This window comes from Talpa occidentalis, unplaced genomic scaffold (assembly GCF_014898055.3).
Source record: "Talpa occidentalis isolate TD23 unplaced genomic scaffold, MPIMG_talOcc4v2.1 talOcc4.3, whole genome shotgun sequence".
Taxonomy (NCBI): domain Eukaryota; kingdom Metazoa; phylum Chordata; class Mammalia; order Eulipotyphla; family Talpidae; genus Talpa; species Talpa occidentalis.
The window spans coordinates 2,960,795-2,983,535 of NW_023603184.1; the positions used below are offsets into that span (position 1 = coordinate 2,960,795).

At 37.4% G+C, this 22,741-nt stretch overlaps 3 protein-coding genes across 3 annotated transcripts; all 3 read right to left on the reverse strand.

Annotated features, from left to right (window-relative positions):
* Positions 1-5,632: 5,632 nt before the first annotated feature.
* On the reverse strand, positions 5,633-6,568 carry LOC119254447 (olfactory receptor 5L1-like). The gene has a single exon (XM_037521548.1). The coding sequence runs from the start codon at positions 6,566-6,568 to the stop codon at positions 5,633-5,635; it is 936 nt and encodes a 311-aa protein (XP_037377445.1).
* A 7,535-nt stretch (positions 6,569-14,103) lies between these two features.
* On the reverse strand, positions 14,104-15,039 carry LOC119254448 (olfactory receptor 5L1-like). The gene has a single exon (XM_037521549.1). The coding sequence runs from the start codon at positions 15,037-15,039 to the stop codon at positions 14,104-14,106; it is 936 nt and encodes a 311-aa protein (XP_037377446.1).
* A 6,393-nt stretch (positions 15,040-21,432) lies between these two features.
* LOC119254273 (olfactory receptor 5D18) lies at positions 21,433-22,371 on the reverse strand. The gene has a single exon (XM_037521389.1). The coding sequence runs from the start codon at positions 22,369-22,371 to the stop codon at positions 21,433-21,435; it is 939 nt and encodes a 312-aa protein (XP_037377286.1).
* Positions 22,372-22,741: the final 370 nt, after the last annotated feature.

Sequence of the window (22,741 nt, forward strand, 5' to 3'; positions counted from 1 at the left end):
GCCACAGCAGAATTCTATCAAATACTGGGGGAAAAATAAACTAAGTGCTCAGAAAACCATGAAACAGTTTGCACTTATTGGATACTTGTTACGTGTTAGAATCTAATCTCAACATTATGCAAGCAATATCTCATATACTTTTCATAATAAACAGCTAAGAGAATAGCTATTTTTTAAAGGAATGTAGGAACAGGAGTGATTTTCTGCAGAGCAAGATGATCAAATAAAATTGGTGGAGGGGGAGCTGAAGAACACACAGCTCACAATGCATGTTATGACTTGAGTTTCTTTCTGCATTACTTTCTCAAAAGCCATCAATTTGATGCCCAACTGTTGCAGCTTCTCCTAAGCTGTTTAAACTAAGGAAGAAGAAGTCTTTGTGGGTGAATTAAAATGACAATTAACCCAAAACTACAAATGAGTTACCATTTTATGGCAGTAGAGATGATGAAAAGACATCAAATAAGAGAAAGACAGCAATCAGAGAAACCCAACTTAAAGAAGAAGATGAAATGTGGGGACAAAGCAGTTTCATTTAGCCAGAAATAAGTGATGGTACAGAGTGATGATGAGGAAATAGCTTCTTCACCAGGGTGGTACATCAGAAAGGGGTGTTTCTTTTTTCCTACCTTATGTTTATTAAGATTAAAGTAGGTTTAAATCATTGTATCTGCCCCAGGGGATATAGGTACAAATTTCTACAAATGTCTACTTTCAACTCTGCCTATCACTGGTGCCCTCAACATCCTCCGCATGTTCTATTGGGTCCCTTCCTTCCCCCACTACCATCCCATTATCATTCCCCTCTGCATGCCTCCGTTTTGCAGTCAGATGTTGAATGGTTATTATTGGTTTGGTGTTGACTGAACCCTTGTAATTATTCTCTACATTCCACATATACATGAGACCATCCTGGTTATCACAAGTGCAAAAGACTGCTGCTGACATCTAGTTGTACAGTCCATAAATAATGCTAAATAACATGTAAGCACAGGATAGTGTCCCACAGCAAAAATATCCAGTGCAAAATATCAATAGTGTTGATATTGGGAAGTTCCATTTAATGTATATTTCTTACATTGAATATTTTTTAAATTTATTTTCTTCCACAGTTCATGCAATGGAATTCCATGTCTTGTAACTCTGTACTTGTGTGTTGGTTGCTCAATGACCTTAGACATCAGTGGGTTTTAAAAAGTTTAAGGTTTGTGCCTCCCTGGTGGTGCAGCAGTTGAGCACTGGGCTATGAGGCTGCCTGCAGCCTCTGCAGCGCCAGTTCAATCCCCAGCCCCCGGCGAGGGTCCCATGCTGCTCCCCTCAGCAGTGTACTTCATCATTCTGCCTGTACTGCTCCCCGCTCTGGCTCTGGTGAGTTCTCTCACCCTCCCGCACTTCTGACTATACCCAGTGCCTGTATAAACAAATAAATAAATAAAGCTTTAAAAAAAATTTAAAGTTTGCAAAATATCTTGTTTTTTTGTACTCTATTGTGGCAAATATCTTTCCATAATACCTCCTGTACTTACAACAGAAGACTGATAATGCTAGCTAAAGATTATTCTACTAAGTGATATTGTAACACTTTTTAATTGTCATTTTATTAATCATACTAAGGGCTTTTTTTTATGTTTCTCAGAACTAATAATATCATTCTCCAATGACTGCATAACAATTTCATTTGACAATAAGATTACTAGATGAACCTTAACTACAAATAACAAGCATGTAATAATATAGTAAATTATTACAATATTCATTGACTTGGATATAAGACCTTAAATCATAAAATTACATAGAACGAAAACATAGGCAAAATGTTCCATCACAGAGACTTCAGTGATACCTTTGTAGATTCATGTCTAACAGCAAGAAAAACAAAATAGATTATAAAAAATTGGGGCTATATCAAACTAAAACACTTCCGCACAGGGAATGAAACAGTAATCAAAACCAAAAGACACCCTAATAATGAGAAAAATATTTGTACGCCATACATTTGTCAAGGGACTGTTATCAAAGGTTGACGAAGAACTCACAAGTCAGCAAAAAGAAAGATGCTCATCATCACTTATTGCTAGAGAAATGCAAATCAAAACCACAATAAGGTTGTGATTTCATCTCACACCTCGGAGAATGGTCCATATCAAAAACCAGAAACTGACTCAACCCCTATGAAAATAGTTTGAGGTTTCTCAAAATATAAAAAATGGTCTACCATATGATCTAGCAATTCCACTCCTAGGTGTCTACCCAAAGACGAACACAAATAAATGTATGTGCGCTCATATTTATTGCCTTATTACTTACAATAACCAAGCTAAGGGAAGAACCTAAGCTCCCAAAGACAGAGGAGTGAATTAAAACTATACACAGGTTTATTTGGATATATTTTTCTATGCATTAAGGAATGAATATTTATTGAGAGTTTAAAAAAAGACTATATATAGGGACTCCTTGGTGGTGCAAGGGGTTAAGAAGCAACCTATGAAGCTATTTGCAGCCACCGCAGCACGAGTTCAATCCCTGGCCAGGGAGCTACCCACATGGTGAAGCAGACCTCTTCTGTCTCACTCACTGCTCCCCTCAGCAGTGTATTTCAGTCAATCTTCCTGTTTGGTTCCCTGCTCTGTCTCCAGTGAAGCCTCCCCCCTCCCCCCACCTCTGGCCTACACCCTAGTTCTTGTATGCATAAATAAATAAATCTTTAAAAAAAGACTATATATAGGGCCTCCCTGGTGGCGCAGCGGTTGAGCGCTGGGTTGTGAAGCTGCCCACAGCCTCTGCAGTGCCAGTTCGATCCCCGGCTGCTGGGCAAGGGTCCCACTTGGCGCTCAGACCTCTCCTGCCGCCCGCTGCTCCCCTCAGCAGTGTATTTCGTCAGTCTGCCTGTTCTGCTCTCCACTCTGACTCTGGTGAATTCTCTCACCCTCCAGCACTTCTGACTGTACCCAGTGCTTGTATAAATAAATAAATAAAAATCTTAAAAAAAAATAAAAGAATAAAAGAAAAGACTATATATAGAAATTGTAATAGTACTCAGCTTGCCATTTGCAACAACATGGATGGAGCTGGGGGAGATGATGCTATGTGAAATAAGTCAAAAGGAGAAAAACACATACCAGATGGTGTCACTTAAATGTGGAATATAGAGATACAAAAAGGGTCAGAAAAAGCTAAGCAAATAACAAACCCTGGGAATCTTATTGTAAATGTGACTATAAGAAGGGGAGTGGGGAGAAGGATAAAATTGTGGAGGGGGTAACAATGGATGATGGTTAATAATTAAGGTTCCTTTCTATAGGTATAGTGCAGTAACACACACTTGAAGGATGTGATTGTAGGGACAGGATGACACAGGGCAGGATCTCTATGACCAGAACAGATGGGGTAATAGAGAGTCCTGGAGCCCTCTGCGGCTTTCTCAGGTTTTTATTGGGATTTGCCATGCACATGGCAGGCAGGGGTCCGGGAGGCAGGGAGTCTGGCAAGCCTCCCAGCCCTCAGCAAGTCTTCACTGTCTGTGGGCTCTCCGATGTTCTCTCGTGGCCTTGGCTTTCTTTGCTCCTATCACTCTGCTGGCATCCCCATGACACTGCCCTTATAAGCCCAGACTTAGCCCAGGTATACACACCTACATATGCCCACACCTTACTCCAGGTGCCTGCCATCAGGCATGCATTTAATCTAATGGCGGGAGGGGCAGAAAAGCCTGATACTTTACTTACCCTACAGTGATCACATACCTCTAAATAATATATAGGATTGTAAGCAAGTGTTGCTTCTATAAAATAAACTCAGTAAACAGTTCATTTCAAAAGCAGAAAGGGGGCCTCCCCGGTGGCACAGCGGTTGAGCGCTGGGTTGCGAAGCTGCCCGCGGCCTCTGCGGCGCCGGATCGATCCCCGGCTGCTCCCCGGCCACCAGAGGAGGGTCCCACATGGCGCGCAGACCTCTCCTGCCGCCCACTGCTCCCCTCAGCAGTGTACATCGGTCCCTCTGCCTGCTCTGCTCCCCGCTCTGGCTCTGGTGAATTCTCTCACCCTCCCGCGCTTCTGACTGTACCCAGTGCATGTATAAACAAAAAACAAACAAACAAACCAGCAAACAAATAAATAAAGCATGCCTCTATTAAAAAAAAAACAAAAAAAAAAAACAAAAGCAGAAAGGTGTTTGGCAGAAAGCAAAGTAAGGACTTAACAGCACATTCAATGAGGAAAAATTGTTTTTGTTGTCTTCTTGTTTCTTGACATCCTTATTTCTCAGACTGTAGATGAGAGCATTCAACATTGGCATCACCACTGTGTAAAACACAGATGATTCATTCTGTGCCTTTCTGGAATTGGGTGCAAAGAAGATGGTTCCATAGAAGATGGTAGCAGTGGTCGGTATGAGACATAGGTGAAGAAGGCTTTGTGGTGTCCACCAGCTGAATGAATCTTCAGGGTGGTAACATTGAAGAACACATGTGACTTGAGAATGATGAGCAATGCGCTCAACTCAATTAAAGTGGCAATAGTGATAAGGATTATTGTCTCTGGCTGAGACAATAATCAGAGCAATATGGAGATCAGCGGTAGAAATCACATAATCTATTATGTGGACTCCAGAAAGATGACTTAATTGTGGAACATGGGAACATGAAAGAACATGCTACTTCCCACACATGTGACTCTACCACTAGCACAGCACAGAGTTTCTGATCTTGGTAACTGTAGAGCAGAGGGATGCGAATGGCCACGAAGTGGTCAAAGACCAGCATACCAAATAGAATTAAGTGTGTAACCACAGAGGTGCCAAAGATAAAGAAGTGCACACACACACAGACACACACACACTGCTGAAAATAAAATGCTTGTCTTCTACTACTGGGCTAGAATTCAGCATTTTATCCACTTTGGAAAATTAGTATGAGAACAAGGATAAAAGGAAAAGTGAGGGAATCAGCCTCACTCACAAATGCCATTATTCATTGTAAAGTCCATTCCAAATGTGTGTGTGTGAGACAGCGACATAACCAGTATAAGTAATAAAATACCATATGAGAGAGAAAAGCAATTTTGTGCCATAATATCTGAAGTTCCAAAAACACTGGACACTGCAACCACCACATAAATATGTAGAAAATATGAAAAAAACAATAAATTAAAAAAAATAACAAAATCATTTTAAAAGTTGCATACCTATAAGGAAGTTTAATTTTGGATATAAACAGCTTGATAAAGGTAGTCATTCACTGTAAAACATGTTACATAATAGGGATCAGTTTCCATAATAGGGTACTGAAAGTGTTCTCAACACTTCTCAACAGTTCTCATTAAGCTTATGAAGGTTTAACAACAAATTGAATGTGTTTCTCAGTCCTTTCCACATATGCATTTCAGACATTATAGACTAAATGAAAGCAAAGAAGTGGCCAGCAAATTTTGAATGCACTCAATACTACCCTTGAATTGCAAAGGAACAAATGTTAGTGTATTGAAAAGAATTACTCTCATCTATCTACTTGCTGGGTTATTTTCTATTAGGCTTGCTAGTGGGCTTTCTATAGGCTTTCTATTAGGCTCACAACTCTAACACAGCACCTCCACCAGTCTCCAATTTGGGATGCTGAGTCTGGCTAAGTAAATAATCTCTAGGAAAACTTTTTGGAGCTCACCAGTTTTTTGAGAGCTTCTTTCACGTCCTTGTTTCTCAGACTGTAGATCAGGGGATTGAGCATGGGAATCACTACGGTGTAGAACACTGTGGCCACTTTGTCGATATCTGGATTGTTGTCAGAACTGGGCCGGCAGTAGATGAAAAGGATTGTTCCCTGGAAGACAACGATGGCTGCGAGGTGGGAGGCACAAGTGGAAAAGGCTTTGCGCCTTCCCTCTGCAGAGCGCATCCTCAGGATGGTGATGAGAATAAACAAGTAGGAGGTGAGGATGATCACGATGCTGATGATTTCATTGAACGTGGCCACAATGAACACCATGAGTTCATTTAGAGAGATGTCATGGCAGGCAAGAGTAAAGATAGGTGGTAGATCACAAAAGAAGTGGTTAATTATATTTGACTTGTATGATGGGATCTGAAGAGCTAAACACAAGTGAATCAGAGAGCACATATTTCCATAGAGGTAGCAGCCAGAAGCTAGAACTGTGCAGACTTTCTGGGACATGGAGACCATGTATAGCAGTGGGCTACAGATGGCCAAGAAGCGGTCATAAGCCATCACTGACAGCAGGAAGACCTCAGTGATTGCAAATGTACAAAACAAATAGAATTGCACCATGCATCCTGGGAAGGAGATGGTTTTTTCCTTGCTTAAGATATTAGTCAGCATCTTTGGTACAATTATTGTGGAATAGCAAAAATCCACAAAAGACAAGTGACTAAGGAAAAAGTACATGGGGGTGTGAAGTCGAGAGCTGACTCGAATTAGTGCAATCATTCCAAGGTTTCCAAAAACTGTACATCCATAGATAAAAAGGAATAGCAGGGAAAGAAAAACCCTTAACTCAGGAGCATCTGACAATCCAAGAAGAATGAATTCTGTCACAACGGTACAGTTCTCTTCCTCCATTTCCATCATAGCTCAGGTTTGGTAAACCAAATGATATGTTTTATATTCCTCCTGAGAAGAGTGAAAACAACACATTTATGTTAACCTCAGAAATATATTAAAAAAATTTATCAAAAACAGTGCATATGTATCCAAGATACATATGGAGAAGGAGCACTCAACTTCAGCGTCAGTGGTAGGAAGAAGTGTATGAAAAGAATATCATCTACAACACTCCTAACTGGTTTTACAGAAATCTATTTTCAGCCAAATGAGTGGTTCTGACCTATCACAGGAAATTATTAATTGGAGCTTTGGGACATTTTTTACTGTTCTTTATATTCTCACACTCTAAGGATACTGTCTTGATTTGAAAACACAGAGATAGAAAAAACATGAGCGAAACTGCTGCTCTCCTTAAGAAATCACAGCTCTTGGAAGCCACAAACAGTTCTCTTGGCAGCTTTATGTTCAACTGAGTTCTCAGCCACATGTGTTGGAGAGATACTATCCTCAGTAAACCTCAGATTGAAAAAACAAATGTGAATTTGTTCTGCATTTTTTAAGATACTTCTCCCTTCCAATGCTTCCCTAAAGTTGAGGACTCCCTCCAGGGAAGAGAATCTGAAGAGAATCCATTTCTAGCTAGACTAGAACCATCTACTAGAAATATGAAGTGAGCCACCCACTATAAGAAAGTGAAAATCAGAATCAACAAAAAACTATGAAACAGAGACACTTTTGGGGGGGTGGGGGGCGGGAGGGGAGGGATTGGGATCAGAAAGGGGGGGTTGCAACTGTATGGGGAATATAAAAATAAAATTTATTATTAAAAAAACAAACAAACAAACAAACAAACAAACAAAACCAGTGCATTTGAAATGCAATTGTGAAATAATTAAAATGTTCAACATGTGAGTGGATCCTACTAATCAAAGATAGTTTAAGTCCCAAATTTTACCCACCACAGAAAAAATCAGGGGATAAATTAAACACAGATGATTTGAGGACTTTGAAGCAGATAAAATGATATACATTAATGTCATGTAGAGAGCAACTCCCATGCCTTAAAAAGGCAATAATTTCTGTCCAGATAGAGTAACAGCAACTGTGATCTTAACAACACACACTGACATTTTAGTCAATCTCAACAGCATAAATTCTCAGCAGATGAGGTCCTGTACCACACCTTTCTTGGAAAATGCAACTAATTTCTTTGAGATTAATGGTTTATATCAACTTTCAACTTGAAAATATGCACAATGAGAAGAAAATTAAAATACATACTGAAAACCATCATAACTTTCACACATCAAATTAACAAAATAATGTAATTACAATGTTAGTGATTAATGTTAATAATGATGCAGAAAGATGTAACTCCTGTGCACTTTTTCTGGAAAGCAGTTAAGCAACATAGATACAAACTCTTAACCTTTACAACAGTAAAAGCTATATGACACTTTTATGAAGGATTTTATGCTTACTAAACTTTCATAACATCTATAACTACATTGATGAAATTGTGAAGCCAGTGTATGAAACTTTATTGCAGCATTATTTATAATATTGACAATGAGAAAAATAGTCAAAAATAGAGCAATTGTTCTAAACTGTCATGCATGATATATAGAATAGAAAGATATCATGCTGTTTGAAATTACATTGTGGAGATGCTTAATTTGTTTTAAAAATGATACCTATTAATATGCTTATATATGATACATATGATAGTTTGAGTGAGTTAAATTAAGGTGTATATTTAGACATGTGAATGTATGATACTGGTATGGATTATTACTTGGATTTGGCTACAATTCTAGGAAAATAAATATTTTATCCATATTAAAAAAAGAGGTAGGTTGAAGCTTTCCTGGGTTCCCGCAAATTGTTGCTTGGGGAAATGGTTACTTTGTCCATTCATTAGAAGTAGGATCACCCGTTCAGACTTGTTTTTAAAGAAAAGGTAAATTGAAGTTGAGGGAATTTTACTCTGCCCTCCTTCCTAGACAGCAGGAAGAATATACACATGTCACCATATGTCATGTGTAATGAGAATTGAATAAAGTCATTCTGTACTGGAAACATAAACCATTATTTTTTCCATATCTTGAAGTAATTTTTTGTAAAAAATGGAAATATTGTTTTCCTGAAATCATGAATTTTTCATTACCTGATCAAAGAAAATAGAGATTTGTTTACTTCAGAGTTAAAACAGGAAAATCAACTCAGAGGATGTTCTTCCTAATGTTCTAGGATGATAATAAGAAACCAGTTTATGGCAAACCCATGACAAATACAAAAATATAGCCTCACATATTGAGCAGCAGTAGTTCACATGTTTTGATTCTCCATAAACTGCTGAGAAGCATTTTAATTAAATTCTCGGATTTAGAGCAACAATTACAGAGTTCATACACAGTTATACACTCTAGATTTTGACAGTAATAAATGTGGAAAGATAGAAAAGGAGAGGTGTGTATGTGTGTGTGTGTGTGTGTGTGTGGACAGAGCATTTTATTAACTCTCTTCTAACATACACATCAAAGTTTGATGTTAGAGAAAATTGTTCTAATTCCAACAACTCTTTCTAAATACTAAAATACAAAAACATTTTAAACAGGAAATGCAAGGGAATATGAATTCTGTGAAAACATTCTCTAATTTGAAAACAGATGAATTAGGCATATCCTTAATAAATGTTTGCTGGTTAAAATTATTCACTTTTATTTTAAAGTAACCTAGGCCCAGTTCTAGCTAACAAACCTGGGCGACAGACATCTTCTCTCTGGCGCTGGAGCTGTTAGGTGTGCACTGTACACCCTCAGAGACTTATACTGTGATGTAAACCCTTGGGAACTGGGCCCCTCATGTCTCAAATTCATATTTACTCTCTATGGTATAAAAAGACATTGAAATCAAATGAATACTACATGAGATATAAAACACAGACAATAATTAATCTCTATGGAATACCAGCCTATTTTTTAATATCCTAAATTTGTAAAGCAGTTGTTTAAATTCCAACATGCCTACTTTTATATTACATTGAGCACATGATGACATTGCACTCTGGTGTCACCTCTGTGAGCCATACCTCATAGTGGCTTTCAGAAATAAAATGAACATTTTCTATGACTGAACTCATTACAAAGGTACCTAAATTTCTGCAGGGCAGTGACTAGAGCCACACCAGAATTCTTTCAAATACTGGTAAGAAAATAAACTCAGTGTTCAGAGAACCATAAAACAGTTTGCACTTATTGGATGCTTGTTACGTGTTAGAATCTAATCTAAACATTATACAAGCACTCTCTCATTTAATTTTCATATTAAACATTTAAGAGAATAACTCAATTTTTTAAAGGAATGTATAAATAGGGGTTGATTTTCTGCAGAGCAAGATGATCAAATAAAATTGGTGGAGGGGGAGCTGAAGAACACACAGCTCACAATGCATGTTATGACTTGAGTTTCTTTCTGCAATTGCTTTCTCAAAAGTCATCAATTTGATGCCCTATTGTTGCAGATTCTCCTAATCTGTTTAAACGAAGGAAGAAGAAGTCTTTGTGGGTGAAGTTAAAATGACAATAAATCCAAAACTACAAATGAGCTACTATTTTATGGCAGTAGAGATGATGAAAAGACATCAAACAAGAGAAAGACAGCAATCAGAGAAACCCAACTTAAAGAAGAAGATGAAATGTGGGGACAGAGCAGTTTCATTTAGCCAGAAATAAGTAATGGCACAGAGTGTTGATGAGGAAATAGCTTCTTCACCAGGGTGGTACATCAGAAAGGGGTGATTCTTTTTTCCTACCTTATGTTTATTGAGATTAAAGTAGATTTAAATAATTGTATCTGCCCCAGGGGATATAGGTTCAAAATTCTACAAATGTCTACTTTCAACTCTGCCCATCACTGGTGCCCTCAACATCCTCCACCATGTTCTATTGGGACCCTTCCTTCCCCCACTACCATCCCTTTATCATCCCCTCTGCATGCCTCCATTTTACAATCAGATGTTGAATGGTTATTATTGGTTTGGTGTTGACTGAGCCTTTGTAATGATTCTCTACATTCCACATATACATGAGACCATCCTGGTTATCATAAGTGCAAAAGACTGCTGCTGACATCTAGTTGTACAGTCCATAGATAATGCTAAACAACATGCAAGCACAGGATAGTGTCCCACAGCAAAAAAAAAAAAAAAAATAATAACCAGTGCAAATGATTAATAGTGTTGAGGCTGAGAAATTCCACTCAATGTATAATATTTCTAACATTGAATATTTTCTTTTTAATTTATTTTCTTCCACAGTACATGCAATGGAATCCCCATCTGGTAACTTTGTACTTGTGTCTTGATTATCTAATAACCTTAGCCATCCACTGTGTTTTAGAACATTTAAAGTTTGCATAATATCTAGTTTCTTGTGCTCTCTGGTGGGCAAATATCTATCCAGTTTAATACCTCCTGTACTTACAACAGAAGACTGATGATGCTGGCTTAAAGAATATTCTACTAAGTGATAAAATAACATGTTTTAATTGTCATTTTATTAATCAACTAAGGGCTTTTTAATAAGTTTGTCAGAACTAATAATATCATTCTCCAATTACTGCATAACAATAGCATTTGACAATAAGATTACCAGATGAATTTTCATCTTGGTTATCATGCATATGTAGTGCAAAAATGATGTATAAAATAAAAAAGGCAAAAAAATCCACAAAAGATTACCAGATGAACCTTAAATACAAAAAGCACAGATGTCATTATATTAGTAAATTATTAAAATATTCATTGACTTGGATACATAACCTTATATCATAAAATTACATAGAAGGAAAACATACACAAAATGTTCCATGGCAGTGATATAGTTCAGTGATATAGTTGTAGATTCATCTCCAGCACGGAGAAAAGCAAAGTAGAATATAAACAACTGCAGCTATATCAAACAAAAACACTTCTGCACAGTGAAAGAAACTATAACTAAAACCAAAAGACACCCTAGTAATGAGAAAAATATTTGCACAAAAACATTTGACAAGGGACTGTTATCAAAGATCTACAAAGAACTCACAAGTCAGCAAAAAGAAAGATGCTCATCATCACTTATTGCTAGAGAAATGCAAATCAAAGCCACAATAAGGTTGTGATTTCATCTCACACCTGGCAGAATGGTCCATATTAAAAACCAGAAACAACAGGTGATGGTGAGGATGTGGAGACAAAGAAACCCTCACACACTGTTGGTGGAAAAGTGCACTGACTCAACCCCTCTGAAAATAGTTTGGAGGTTTCTCAAAATATTAAAAATGGTCCATCACATGATTAGCAAGTCCACTTCTAGGTGTCTACCCAAACACTAACACAAATAAATATATGTGTGCTCATATTTATTGCCTTATTACTTACAATAGCCAATCGAAGGGAAGAACCTTAGCTCCCAAAGACAGAGGAGTTATTGAAGACTATATATAGGGTTTCCCTGGTGGTGCACAGGGTTAAGAAGCAACCTATGAAGCTATTCGCAGCCACTGCAGCATGAGTTCAATCCCTGGCCAGGGAGCTACCCACATGGAACAGCAGACCTCTCCTTTCTCACCCGCTACTCCCCTCAGCAGTGTATTTCAATCTGCCTGTTCTGTTCCCCACTCTGTCTCTTGTGAATCCCCTCACCCCCCCACCTCTGGCCTACACCCCAGTGTATGCATAAATAAATAAATCTTTAAAAAAAGACTATATATAGACATTGTAATAGTAATCAGCTTGCCATTTGCAACAACATGGGTGGAACTGGGGGAGATGATGCTATGTGAAATAAGTCGAAAGGAGAAAACACATACCAGATGGTGTCACTTATATGTGGAATATAGAGATGCAAAAAAGGGTCAGAAAAAGCTTAACAAATAACAAACCCTGGGAATCTTATTGTAAATGTGAGACTATCAGAGGGAAGGGTAGGAGGTTAAAGTTGTGGTGGTAACAATGAATTATGGTTATTGATTAAGGTGCCTTGTTTATTGTTGTAGTACAGTAACACACTCCTGAAGGATGTGCTCACATACCTCTAAATCATATACAGCATTGTAAACAATTATTGCTTCTATAAAGTAAATAAATTCAGTAAACAGTTCAATTCAAAAGTAGAAAGGTGCCTGGCAGCAACCAAAGTACTTAACAGCACATTCAATGAGAAAAAGTGTTTTTGTTATCTTGTTGTCTCTTGACATCCTTATTTCTTAGACTGTGGGGATGAGACCATTCAACATTGGCATCACCACTGTGTAAAACACAGATGATTCCTTCTGTGCCTTTCCAGAATTGGGTGCAAAGAAGATGGTTCCATGGAAGGTGGTAGCAGTGGTCAGTATGAGACATAGGTGGAGAAGGCTTTGTGGAGTCCACCAGCTGAATGAATCTTCAGGGTGGTAATAGCAATGCACACATGTGACTTAAAAATGAACAGTGAGCTCAACTCAATTAAATGTGCAACAGGGAAAAGGAACAACTGGCTGAGAAAATAATCAGAAGAAGAGAGGAGATCAGGGAAGAAATCACAAAAGTGATTGATTGTGTGGATCCAGAAAGTGGAACATAGGAACATCAAAGAACATGCTACCCCCCATGCATGTGACCACACCAGAAGCACAGCACAGAGTTTCTGATCTTGGTAACTGTACAGCAGAGTATGCAGATGGCCACAAATTGGTCAAAGACCAGCATATCAAATAGAATTATATCTGTACCACAGAGGCACCAAAGATAAAGAAGTGCACACACACTCACACACACTACTGAAAAATAAATGCTTTTCTTCTACAAGTGGGCTAGAATTCAGCATTTTATTCACTTTGGAAAATGTGTATGAGAACAAAAGGTAAAAGAAAAAGTGAGAAGTAACCTCACTCACAAACGCCATTACTCATTGTAAAGTCCATTCCAAATGCATGTGTGTGAGACACTGACATATACAGTATAAGTAATAAAATACCATATGCGAGAGAAAAGCAATTCTGTGCCATATTATCTGAAAGTCCAGAAACATCAGACACTACAACCACCACACAAACAATTAAGAAAACATGAAATAAGCACAAAATGAAATAAGATAAAAAATATTAAAAAGTTATATACTTATTTGGAAATATAAATTTTAATATAAACAGCTTGACAAAGGTGTGTTATTCATTGTAAAACAATAAAAATTCCATTTGAAGTGGATCAGTTTCCATAATAGGTACTGAAAGTGTGTTTCTCAACAGTTCTCATTAAGCTTATGAAGGTTTAACAACAAATTGAATGTGTTTCTCAGTCCATTCCACATATGCATTTCAGACATTATAGACTAAATGAAAGCAAAGAAATTGCCAGCAAATTTTGAAATACAAACAATCCTACCCTTGAATTGCAAAGAACAAAGGTAAGTGAATCAAAAAGAATTACTCTCATCAACCTACTTCCTGGCTATCCTCACCACTCTAACACTGCACCTCCACTCAACTCCACTTTGGGATGCTAAACCCAGCTAAGAAAATAATCTCTAGGAAAATATTTTGGAGCTCACCAGTTTTTTGAGAGCTTCTTTCACATCCTTGTTCCTCAGACTATAGATCAGGGGATTGAGCATAGGAATCACTACAGTGTAGAACACCGTGGCCACTTTGTCAGTGTTGGTAGTGTTGCCAGAACTGGGCCGACAGTAGATGAAAAGGATTGTTCCATGGAAGACAATAATGGCTGCGAGGTGGGAGGCACAAGTGGAAAAGGCTTTGCGCCTTCCCTCTGCGGAGCGCATCCTCAGGATAGTGATGAGGATAAACATATAGGAGATGAGGATGATCACAATGGTGGTCATCTCATTGAACGTGGCCACAATATATAACAGCAGCTCATTCATACTGATATCAGAACAAGCGAGAGATAGGAGAGGGGGGATATCACAAAAGAAGTGGTTAATTACATTTGACCTATACAATGGGATCTCAAGAGCTAAACACAAGTGAATCAGAGAACACACAGTTCCACAGAGGTAGCAACAAGACACCAGCCCCATGCAGAGCTCCTGGGACATAGCTACTGTGTACAACAGAGGGTTGCAGATGGCCACAAAGCGGTCATAGGCCATCACAGCCAGCAGGATGACCTCGGTCACCACACATGTGCAGAACAAGTAGAATTGCACACTGCATCCCAGGAAGGAGATGCTCTTGTCTTCATTTAAGATATTAGCCAGCATCTTTGGCACGATGACTGTTGAGTAACAGAAATCCACAAAAGACAAGTGGCTAAGGAAAAAGTACATGGGGGTGTGAAGTCGAGAACTGACCCGAATCAGTGCAATCATGCCCAGGTTGCCCCCAACTGTGACTCCATAGATGAGCAGAAACACCAAGAAGAGCAAGACCCTCAATTCAGGGGCATCTGATAAACCAAGGAGAATGAACTCTGTCACAGCAGTGCAGTTTTCCCTGCCCATGGCTCCGTTTTGCTGAAGCTGGAGAAAAAAATTAATAGTTATTCTTCATTATGATCCCAACTTTAGTTTTGAATGTCTCCTAAAAAAGAAATGAGAATAAGTAGAGTAGATAAGAAATAAGACATTGCTTTAGTGAAGTTTAAGAAAAGTTCAGACTTTGCCCCCGACGTGTGCATAGAGCTCCAGTTCAGAGCTCCGATCACAAAAAAGCATTCAGTTCCACAAGAAACTTCATGACCCCTAACACTAGTCCTACACAATTTAGGGTTTGGTGCTGAATCATTATAAGTAAATCATAAATGATTTAATTAGAGATTTGTTTTATGAAATCCAAACCCCTTCTTTTGGTGGACTCAAGTCAATACTAGAAAGAATTGGGATCCTAGGATTTTTTTTTTTTAATACTTAGTACTTAATTTGTCTCTGTTCCTGTAGGTCATGCTATATTATAATTAATTGTTTCTTTTTTTCATGGGTGGTAACATAATTATTGTTGCAGTTTCCATGTTTATACTGTTCTTGGTACAAGGGTGATTCTTCAAAATAAATATTTGCCGACAAATAAATAAAAAAATTAGCACTTTTCTCTGTTTTCCGCTGAAGAGATAAGAAATATGCTTATTTAAGATGTTTAACACACCAGTGTTCATTTTTGCCAATAAAGTTTAAATGGAAAGAATGTCTTTTATAATCTATATTATCATTTTGAAAATAAGATTAGCATAGTGATTTTGTTAATTACGTTCTTGAATGTCAACCATTCATTATTCAAGTAGCTAGCATAAGGATTCAAACTTCCTGTAACTGTGACATTAAGACTTATAATGATATATTTGACAAATAAATTCACTGCTTTTAATATATTTGAAGAATTAATCAAAGATGTGTACATGAAATTATTAACAAAAATGCTTGCTGATGCACTGCACAATTATTCGTGTGAGTAAAACTTAGAAATACAGTGTCAGATGAGGAAAATGATCAAAGATAAGGTATAAGTATATTATGGCACACCATGCAGCTATTAAATTTATTTTTAAGAACTTATCTGAAACATTGCTATGATAAAATAACTAATTAAAAAATAGTTAGCCAGATTGAACAGATAGAATGATATCTGTGTAAATTTCATTGTACTCTCATAACATCCATGAAACAATAATGATTCCAGTCTTTTTAAATGCAATGTAGAAACATGCCAAAATTTTCACAAAACAGAAATATTACTGGGTGGAGTCAGGAAGATGACTGTCTTTTTAAATAAGGATGGATTTTTTTGAAGTTTTTGACATTGAGAAAATAATGATGGGTGTGAGAAAACTCTTATTTATTCTCTCCCTCTTGACCCTTAGTATACCTGACTGCAAAGGCACTGTGTGGTTATTCTCAGAGAAATGTGAATCTAGGCTAAAACATAGTGGTGTCATTCTTCAAATGACAAAGAGGTGAAGAAGACATGCACTAAGAAAACCCAGCTTGAGGGCCTCCCTGGTGGCTCAAGGGTTTAAGCACCACACTATGAAGCAATCTGTAGCCTCTGCAGCATGAGTTCAACCCCAGCCGGCCAGGGAGCAACCCACATGGCGCAGCAAATCTCTCTTGTCTCGCCCGCTGCTCCTCTCGGCAGTGTATTTCAGTACGTCTGCCTGTTCTGCTCCCCACTCTGTCTCTGGTGAATCCTCTCACCTCCCCCCCCCACCAGCCACCCGCATATCTGGGCTGTACCCCAGCTCTTAAAAAAAAAAAAAGAAAACCCAGCTTGAAAACATTCTTTGAGTCAAAAGAAAACAACTGGAAAATGACTAGAAAATAACTACTCTAATAATGGCATTCCTTTTCAATGTATAGTAAAAATAAATTATTTGTCTTTTTCTGAGTTTGAAGTAGAACATAATTTTAAAAATGCTCCGGTTTCCAAATCTAAAGATGAAAAAGCAGACTACCGATTACTTATACAGCAGTATTTTTTAACCAGCAGTTATTCTGACTCCTGTGGAACATTTGGCAATGTCTGAAGGCATTTTTGATTGTCACAGAATGTTCTGGTAGTTAACCAAAAAGAGAGGGGTATGACTGATATCCGTTGGGTAAAGACTCAGGATAAAAAAGCCACAAGACAGTGTCTCATGCCCACACATACCATCACAGGCAAACACCAGAATATTATTTGGCCCAAAATGTTAGTAGTACCTGTTTGAGACAGTTAAAAGTTTTTTTCCACAATTCCAAAATAATTATTTTATCTGCTTCAGCTCTGGCTCACAGGTCTGTGTTCCTCCATGTACTCTCCTGAAGACTTCCAACTGCCTCTGTCAGCATCAGTGTGACCTTCAGCATAATCTCCACGAAGTCTTCACCAGGTTCATGGTTCATGGATGGAGTGAGTGGAAGGATGGGGGGAGAAGGAAGGAAAGAGAAATCAAGCATTTTGCTGCTGTCTACATTCTTTGCACTCTTTTTTTTTTTCTTAAAGATTTATTTATTTTTATACAAGAGCTGGGGTACAGACCATAGGCGTAGGAGGGTAAAAGGGTTCACCAGAGATAGCGGGGAGCAGAACAGGTAGACAGATTGAAAACACTGCTGAGGGGAGCAGCAGGCAAGACAGGAGAGACACCATGTGGGACTCTCCCTTGGTGGCCGGGAATCGAACCCACACTGCAGAGGCTGCGGACAGCTTCACAGTGCGGTGCTCAACCTGCTGCACCACTGGGGAGGCCCTCTTTTCACTCTTATACTAATAGCTGCTACTAGATATTTGATTAGGAGGAATAAATTTTTCCTGTTTCCCACTGAGATTATTTCTCAATACACGAAGGGCAAATATTTTCATTAAAGAATGTTGAAAACTTGACATGTCTTAAAGCACTATCCAATTAAGAGATGACTACATAGATTTTTAAAAATGTTTAGTTCAATTGCCCTCCAATCAATTTCCTCCTGCTCCTATATAACTATTAGAAATTACCTTTATAAGAAAATTAATGAACAAGCTTCCAGATCTCTGAAAATATCAATCATATCCATTCCAAAAATCCAGAGTGCAACCAAGTTTTGGGACGATCATTGCTTCCCCTACCTCTAAAGATGCTGTGATGGAAAATGTTAGAAACTTTCTGTTTTTGTCAGTGTGTATCCGCAGGGCCCATATTCCTGAAGCTTCCCAAAGCAGTAATTGATCTCTGTGGAGCATCAATTAGTAAAGTACCAAGAAAACATCACCATCTTGGGATTCCCATCATTAATGACTTCTATAGGGAAAAACTAACCCAACTTGGTGCATGTTATTATAATTCAGCACAATTCCTTCCAGAGACCATGAATTGGAGAGCATTGTATGCTGCTCCCAGCATTGCTCTATGAATCAGGGGTTATATTATCATTCTAAAATATTTGAATGGGTCATGTAAATTTTGCCTGCTTTATGTTCAAACACTCTTCCTGGAGAACTAGGGTCTGAGGTCATACAAAGGGGTGAAAAGAAGAACCTCCTTAACTGAGAAAAATAATAATTGTTCATATTTCCTAACCACTTCCTATGATCTACATGTGGTCCTGAATACAATTATTAACATGTTTGATCTTCATGAAAAGACATGAAATTGATGATTATGTACTTTCAAATGAAGTAACTGAAGCACATACAGATGTAACTTGCCCACAGCCACACACAGAATCACTGGGAGAATGAGGCCATGTGCTGCCCTTATGACTATGTGAATGGTGTTGGGATGTCTTACTGCTACTCACTGCCACAGGTCATTGATTAGGACTGTGGGGTTACTCAAGGACCTCTTCCAGGGCTGCACCTTTTCTAAATTTATAATGTTGCCCTCCAGAGATCAAGGTATTTTCTGTGGTTTGTGCCCTTAGATATTGAGAACATTTCAAGTATTCCATGGACATATGTGATTAGTTATTGTCTATTGTACTTCTCTAAAGCCTGTATATGATTTCTTAAAATCAATCCATTGGATAACTTCCTAAAGTGAAGAAGTATTTCTGGGTCTCACTTTCAATCTCACAATTCCTTTTATTTTTCAAGAACAGGATTCCTGTTAACTGTTCACATATTATATGAGTAACTTCAGCTAGAACACTAGCAAATTCCCAAAACCTAAAACATAAAAAAGTTGAAATAATGATTTTTATGAAGCCTGAAATTTTTCTTTATCAAGACTATTCAAATGTGTGTTATAACTTCTTGTTTCTCCCTGACATATTCTTATATATTCCTTTTTATTGAAAAGAACTGCATGAAACAAGAATTTAAGTAAATACTTACCAGTACAGTCATTCAATGTGAGAACAACTGTTTCTGTTTTCTTGCTGACCGTCTCCTCGACATCCTCATTTCTCAGAGAGTAGATCAGAAGATTCAACATGGGGTTTACCAGGTGTAAAACACAGGTGCCACTTTTTGTGAAAAGTGGAGAGGGGATAAGATGGACTATAGTGGAGGACTTACAGTGCCTGGTGGGGATTGTGGTGTGGCAACATACATCTGATAGGAATGAACCTATGCCTTTGAATTTTATGTGATATTTTATGCCAACATCACCACAATAAAAATAATATAATTTGAAAAAAAATAAGACAAGTATACTCTCATTATTATCATAAAAATAAAGTTCCACAGATGTCCAACAAGCATGAGAATATTGAATTCACCAAAAAAAAAAAAAAATGTAAGCAATTTTTTTAAAAAGTATCTGAAATGTCACAATTTGAAAGTGAAAAAATATATAAGATTGTATGCCAAGGTTTAGGAGGATTGTATGCCAAGGTTTAGGAGACATGTCTGGAGTCTTAAACAATGACTTGAATTCTGCCCACAATTGCATTTACAACCTTAGTCAGATCCCTTCCATATGTGGACTTTGATTTCCTGAGGTAATATAAATATTTTCTTAATATTAATGAAAATTCAAAATTGTGTGTTAGTTGTATGGTAAATAATTTCTGAATACCCAGAAAAAATAGAACTTAATAGAAGAGGAAAGCATTTCCATATTTAAGCATCCAGTATCTAAAACACCCTTTATTATATATTTTACCTTACTATTTTTTTCCACGTTTTAGAAGCACAGGTGAGAAAGAAAGGCACCTGCATGATCACAGGTGGGCGGTAGAGCTCCATATTTTACTTTTCCATACAAAATGATTATTTAGTCCAAGCTTATATAATGCATATGAATGAAATCTTTTAATAATGATCAGAAAAATTAGTTATTAATATTAGAGAGTTTTGGTATTTTCAATGTGCAGGATTAGATAGTTTTTGGTGTGAGAGATAGCCTGATTTTCATTTTATTTTGAATAACGTTATATAGGCTATTCATTTTCAACACTCAAGCAACTCTAAGCAATTTTTTAAAGATGAAAGTTGAGTGAAAAGGATACTAGAAAAAAGCAAGTCATAAGAGATTTATGATTTTTAATGTTTTTATAGACAGAATAATAGTATGAAATGCAAATTGGGCAGTCATGCCTCATGTTTACTTCATGCCTACAGGATTTTCTGAGAAGCCTCTGGTGGAGCCTATCATAACTTATCATGCCATTACATTATTGTTCCTTTGAAAGCACACTCAGGAAATAGACCATATTTTAGCAACTTTACATTCATGCCAAGTAACCTATGTACACAATTTAGCACACATGTGCATGCATACACACACACCACATACATCATACAATATTTGCTTAATTAAAAATTTGTTGGACCTTTACCTTAGTACTGCATTCTGACCTCCTTGATTCTGGTATGTTTCTGTTTGCTGAATAAAACTATTTATTGAGATGCCTTCTCAAAATGCTATTCCATTTTGTTATCAAAGATAAAGTAGAAACAATACCTATTTTATTAAAACATCTCTGTAAAGTCCCTAAATGGATTTGAACTTTCTATCATGCCCTTTGAAATACTTACTATATTTTATTTTATACAATAGGCACTTTCTTTACTTGACTACTTGTCGACATTAGATTTTGCAGATCTTAAAGGAGGAAGACTATATTTTATTTTTATCTGTTTTTGTACTTTTACAAGAGAAATTCATGTGTTTATTGACAGCCTCGTCTACTCTAGATGTGTATAAGAGAAAAAATGTTTATTAATATTATACATGGTATCCCACATGATATCTTTATTATCTTTAAATCTTCACAATCATATTAGAAGTTAGTTTATAGTATCTCAATTTTACAGATGAAAAATTAAAGATGGGAAAGAATGCTAATTTTTGTCTAGTTAGAGATAAATCCAAGTTTAGTTTCTTTGAAACAAAATCTATGTTCTGCTATTGTACAACATTGATTTTTCTTTTAAGTCAATTTTTATGGACATACTTTATGTACATGTCAACAGGAAACTCTACTAAAATGATATGTTCAACAAGAAAAGATTTTAGTGCCCAATATCTTGCTAACCGTCTCCTTGACATCCTTATTTCTCAGGCTGTAGATCAGAGGATTCAACATGGAGATCACCACTGAGTAAAACACAGAAGCCACTTTGACTGTGAACCTGGAGTTCTTGGAGTTAGGCACACAGTAGAGGTAGAGGATGGTCCCATGGAAGATAGTGATGGCCATCAGGTGTGAGGCACAGGTGGAGAAGGCTTTTCGGCGCCCGCTGATGGAATGCATCTTGAGGATGGTGACAACAATAAATGCATAAGACATGAGAATGATGATTACCGTACTGACCTCATTAAATGTGGCCAAAACAAAAAACAACATCTGGTTGACATAAGCATCAGAGTAGGACAAGGAGATCAGTGAGACAAACTCACAGTAGAAGTGATCAATTATGTTGATACCCCTAAATGATAAGTTGATAGCAGAACATGTAAGTGTCAAGGAACATGCTATCCCCCATGCATACGACCCCATCACTAGCAAGACACAAAGTTTGTGGGACATAGCAACTGTGTAGAGCAGAGGTTTGCAGATGGCCACAAAACGGTCATAGGCCATCACAGCCAATAAAAAGGACTCAGTTACCACAAAGATACAGAAAAGGAAGAATTGTACTAAACATCCTGTTAATGAAATGGTTCTGTCTTCTATGATTAGGTTCACCAGCATCTCAGGAGCAGTGATGGTGGAATAGCAGAAATCCACAAATGACAGGTGACTGAGGAAAAAGTACATGGGGGTGTGCAATTTGGGGTTAATTCTGATTATTACAATCATCCCAATATTCCCTACAACAGTGACAATGTAGATGACCAGAAAAATCAAGAAGAGAGGAACTTGCAGTTTTGGGTACTCTGAGAAGCCCATGAGAATGAAGGTGGCACTTTTATTTCTCTCTGACAATAACATGGTTTCTGTGTGCCAGAATTTGAATTAATCTGAAATCAAAAATATTAAGGTGGGTGAGGATACAAGATTCTTGTTTAAGAACCCTTTACCAAGACTGAGAGAGGAAACAAAATGTCTCTCTTGAACCGATCTATGTATTTTTATGCAAGTTATGTTAAATAGCTAGAATTTTTTAAAATGAAAGCCATTTAAAATATTCCCAGCAATTTTACTCCTAGGTATTTACCCAAATAATGCAAAACCACTAATTTGAAGGGATATATGTACTTGTAATGTTCATTGTCACACCAAACTAACAGCAAACCAAACTAACAGTAAACCCTAAATATATGACTGTAGAACTGAGGCTACCAGAGGTGGGGGGAAGCTG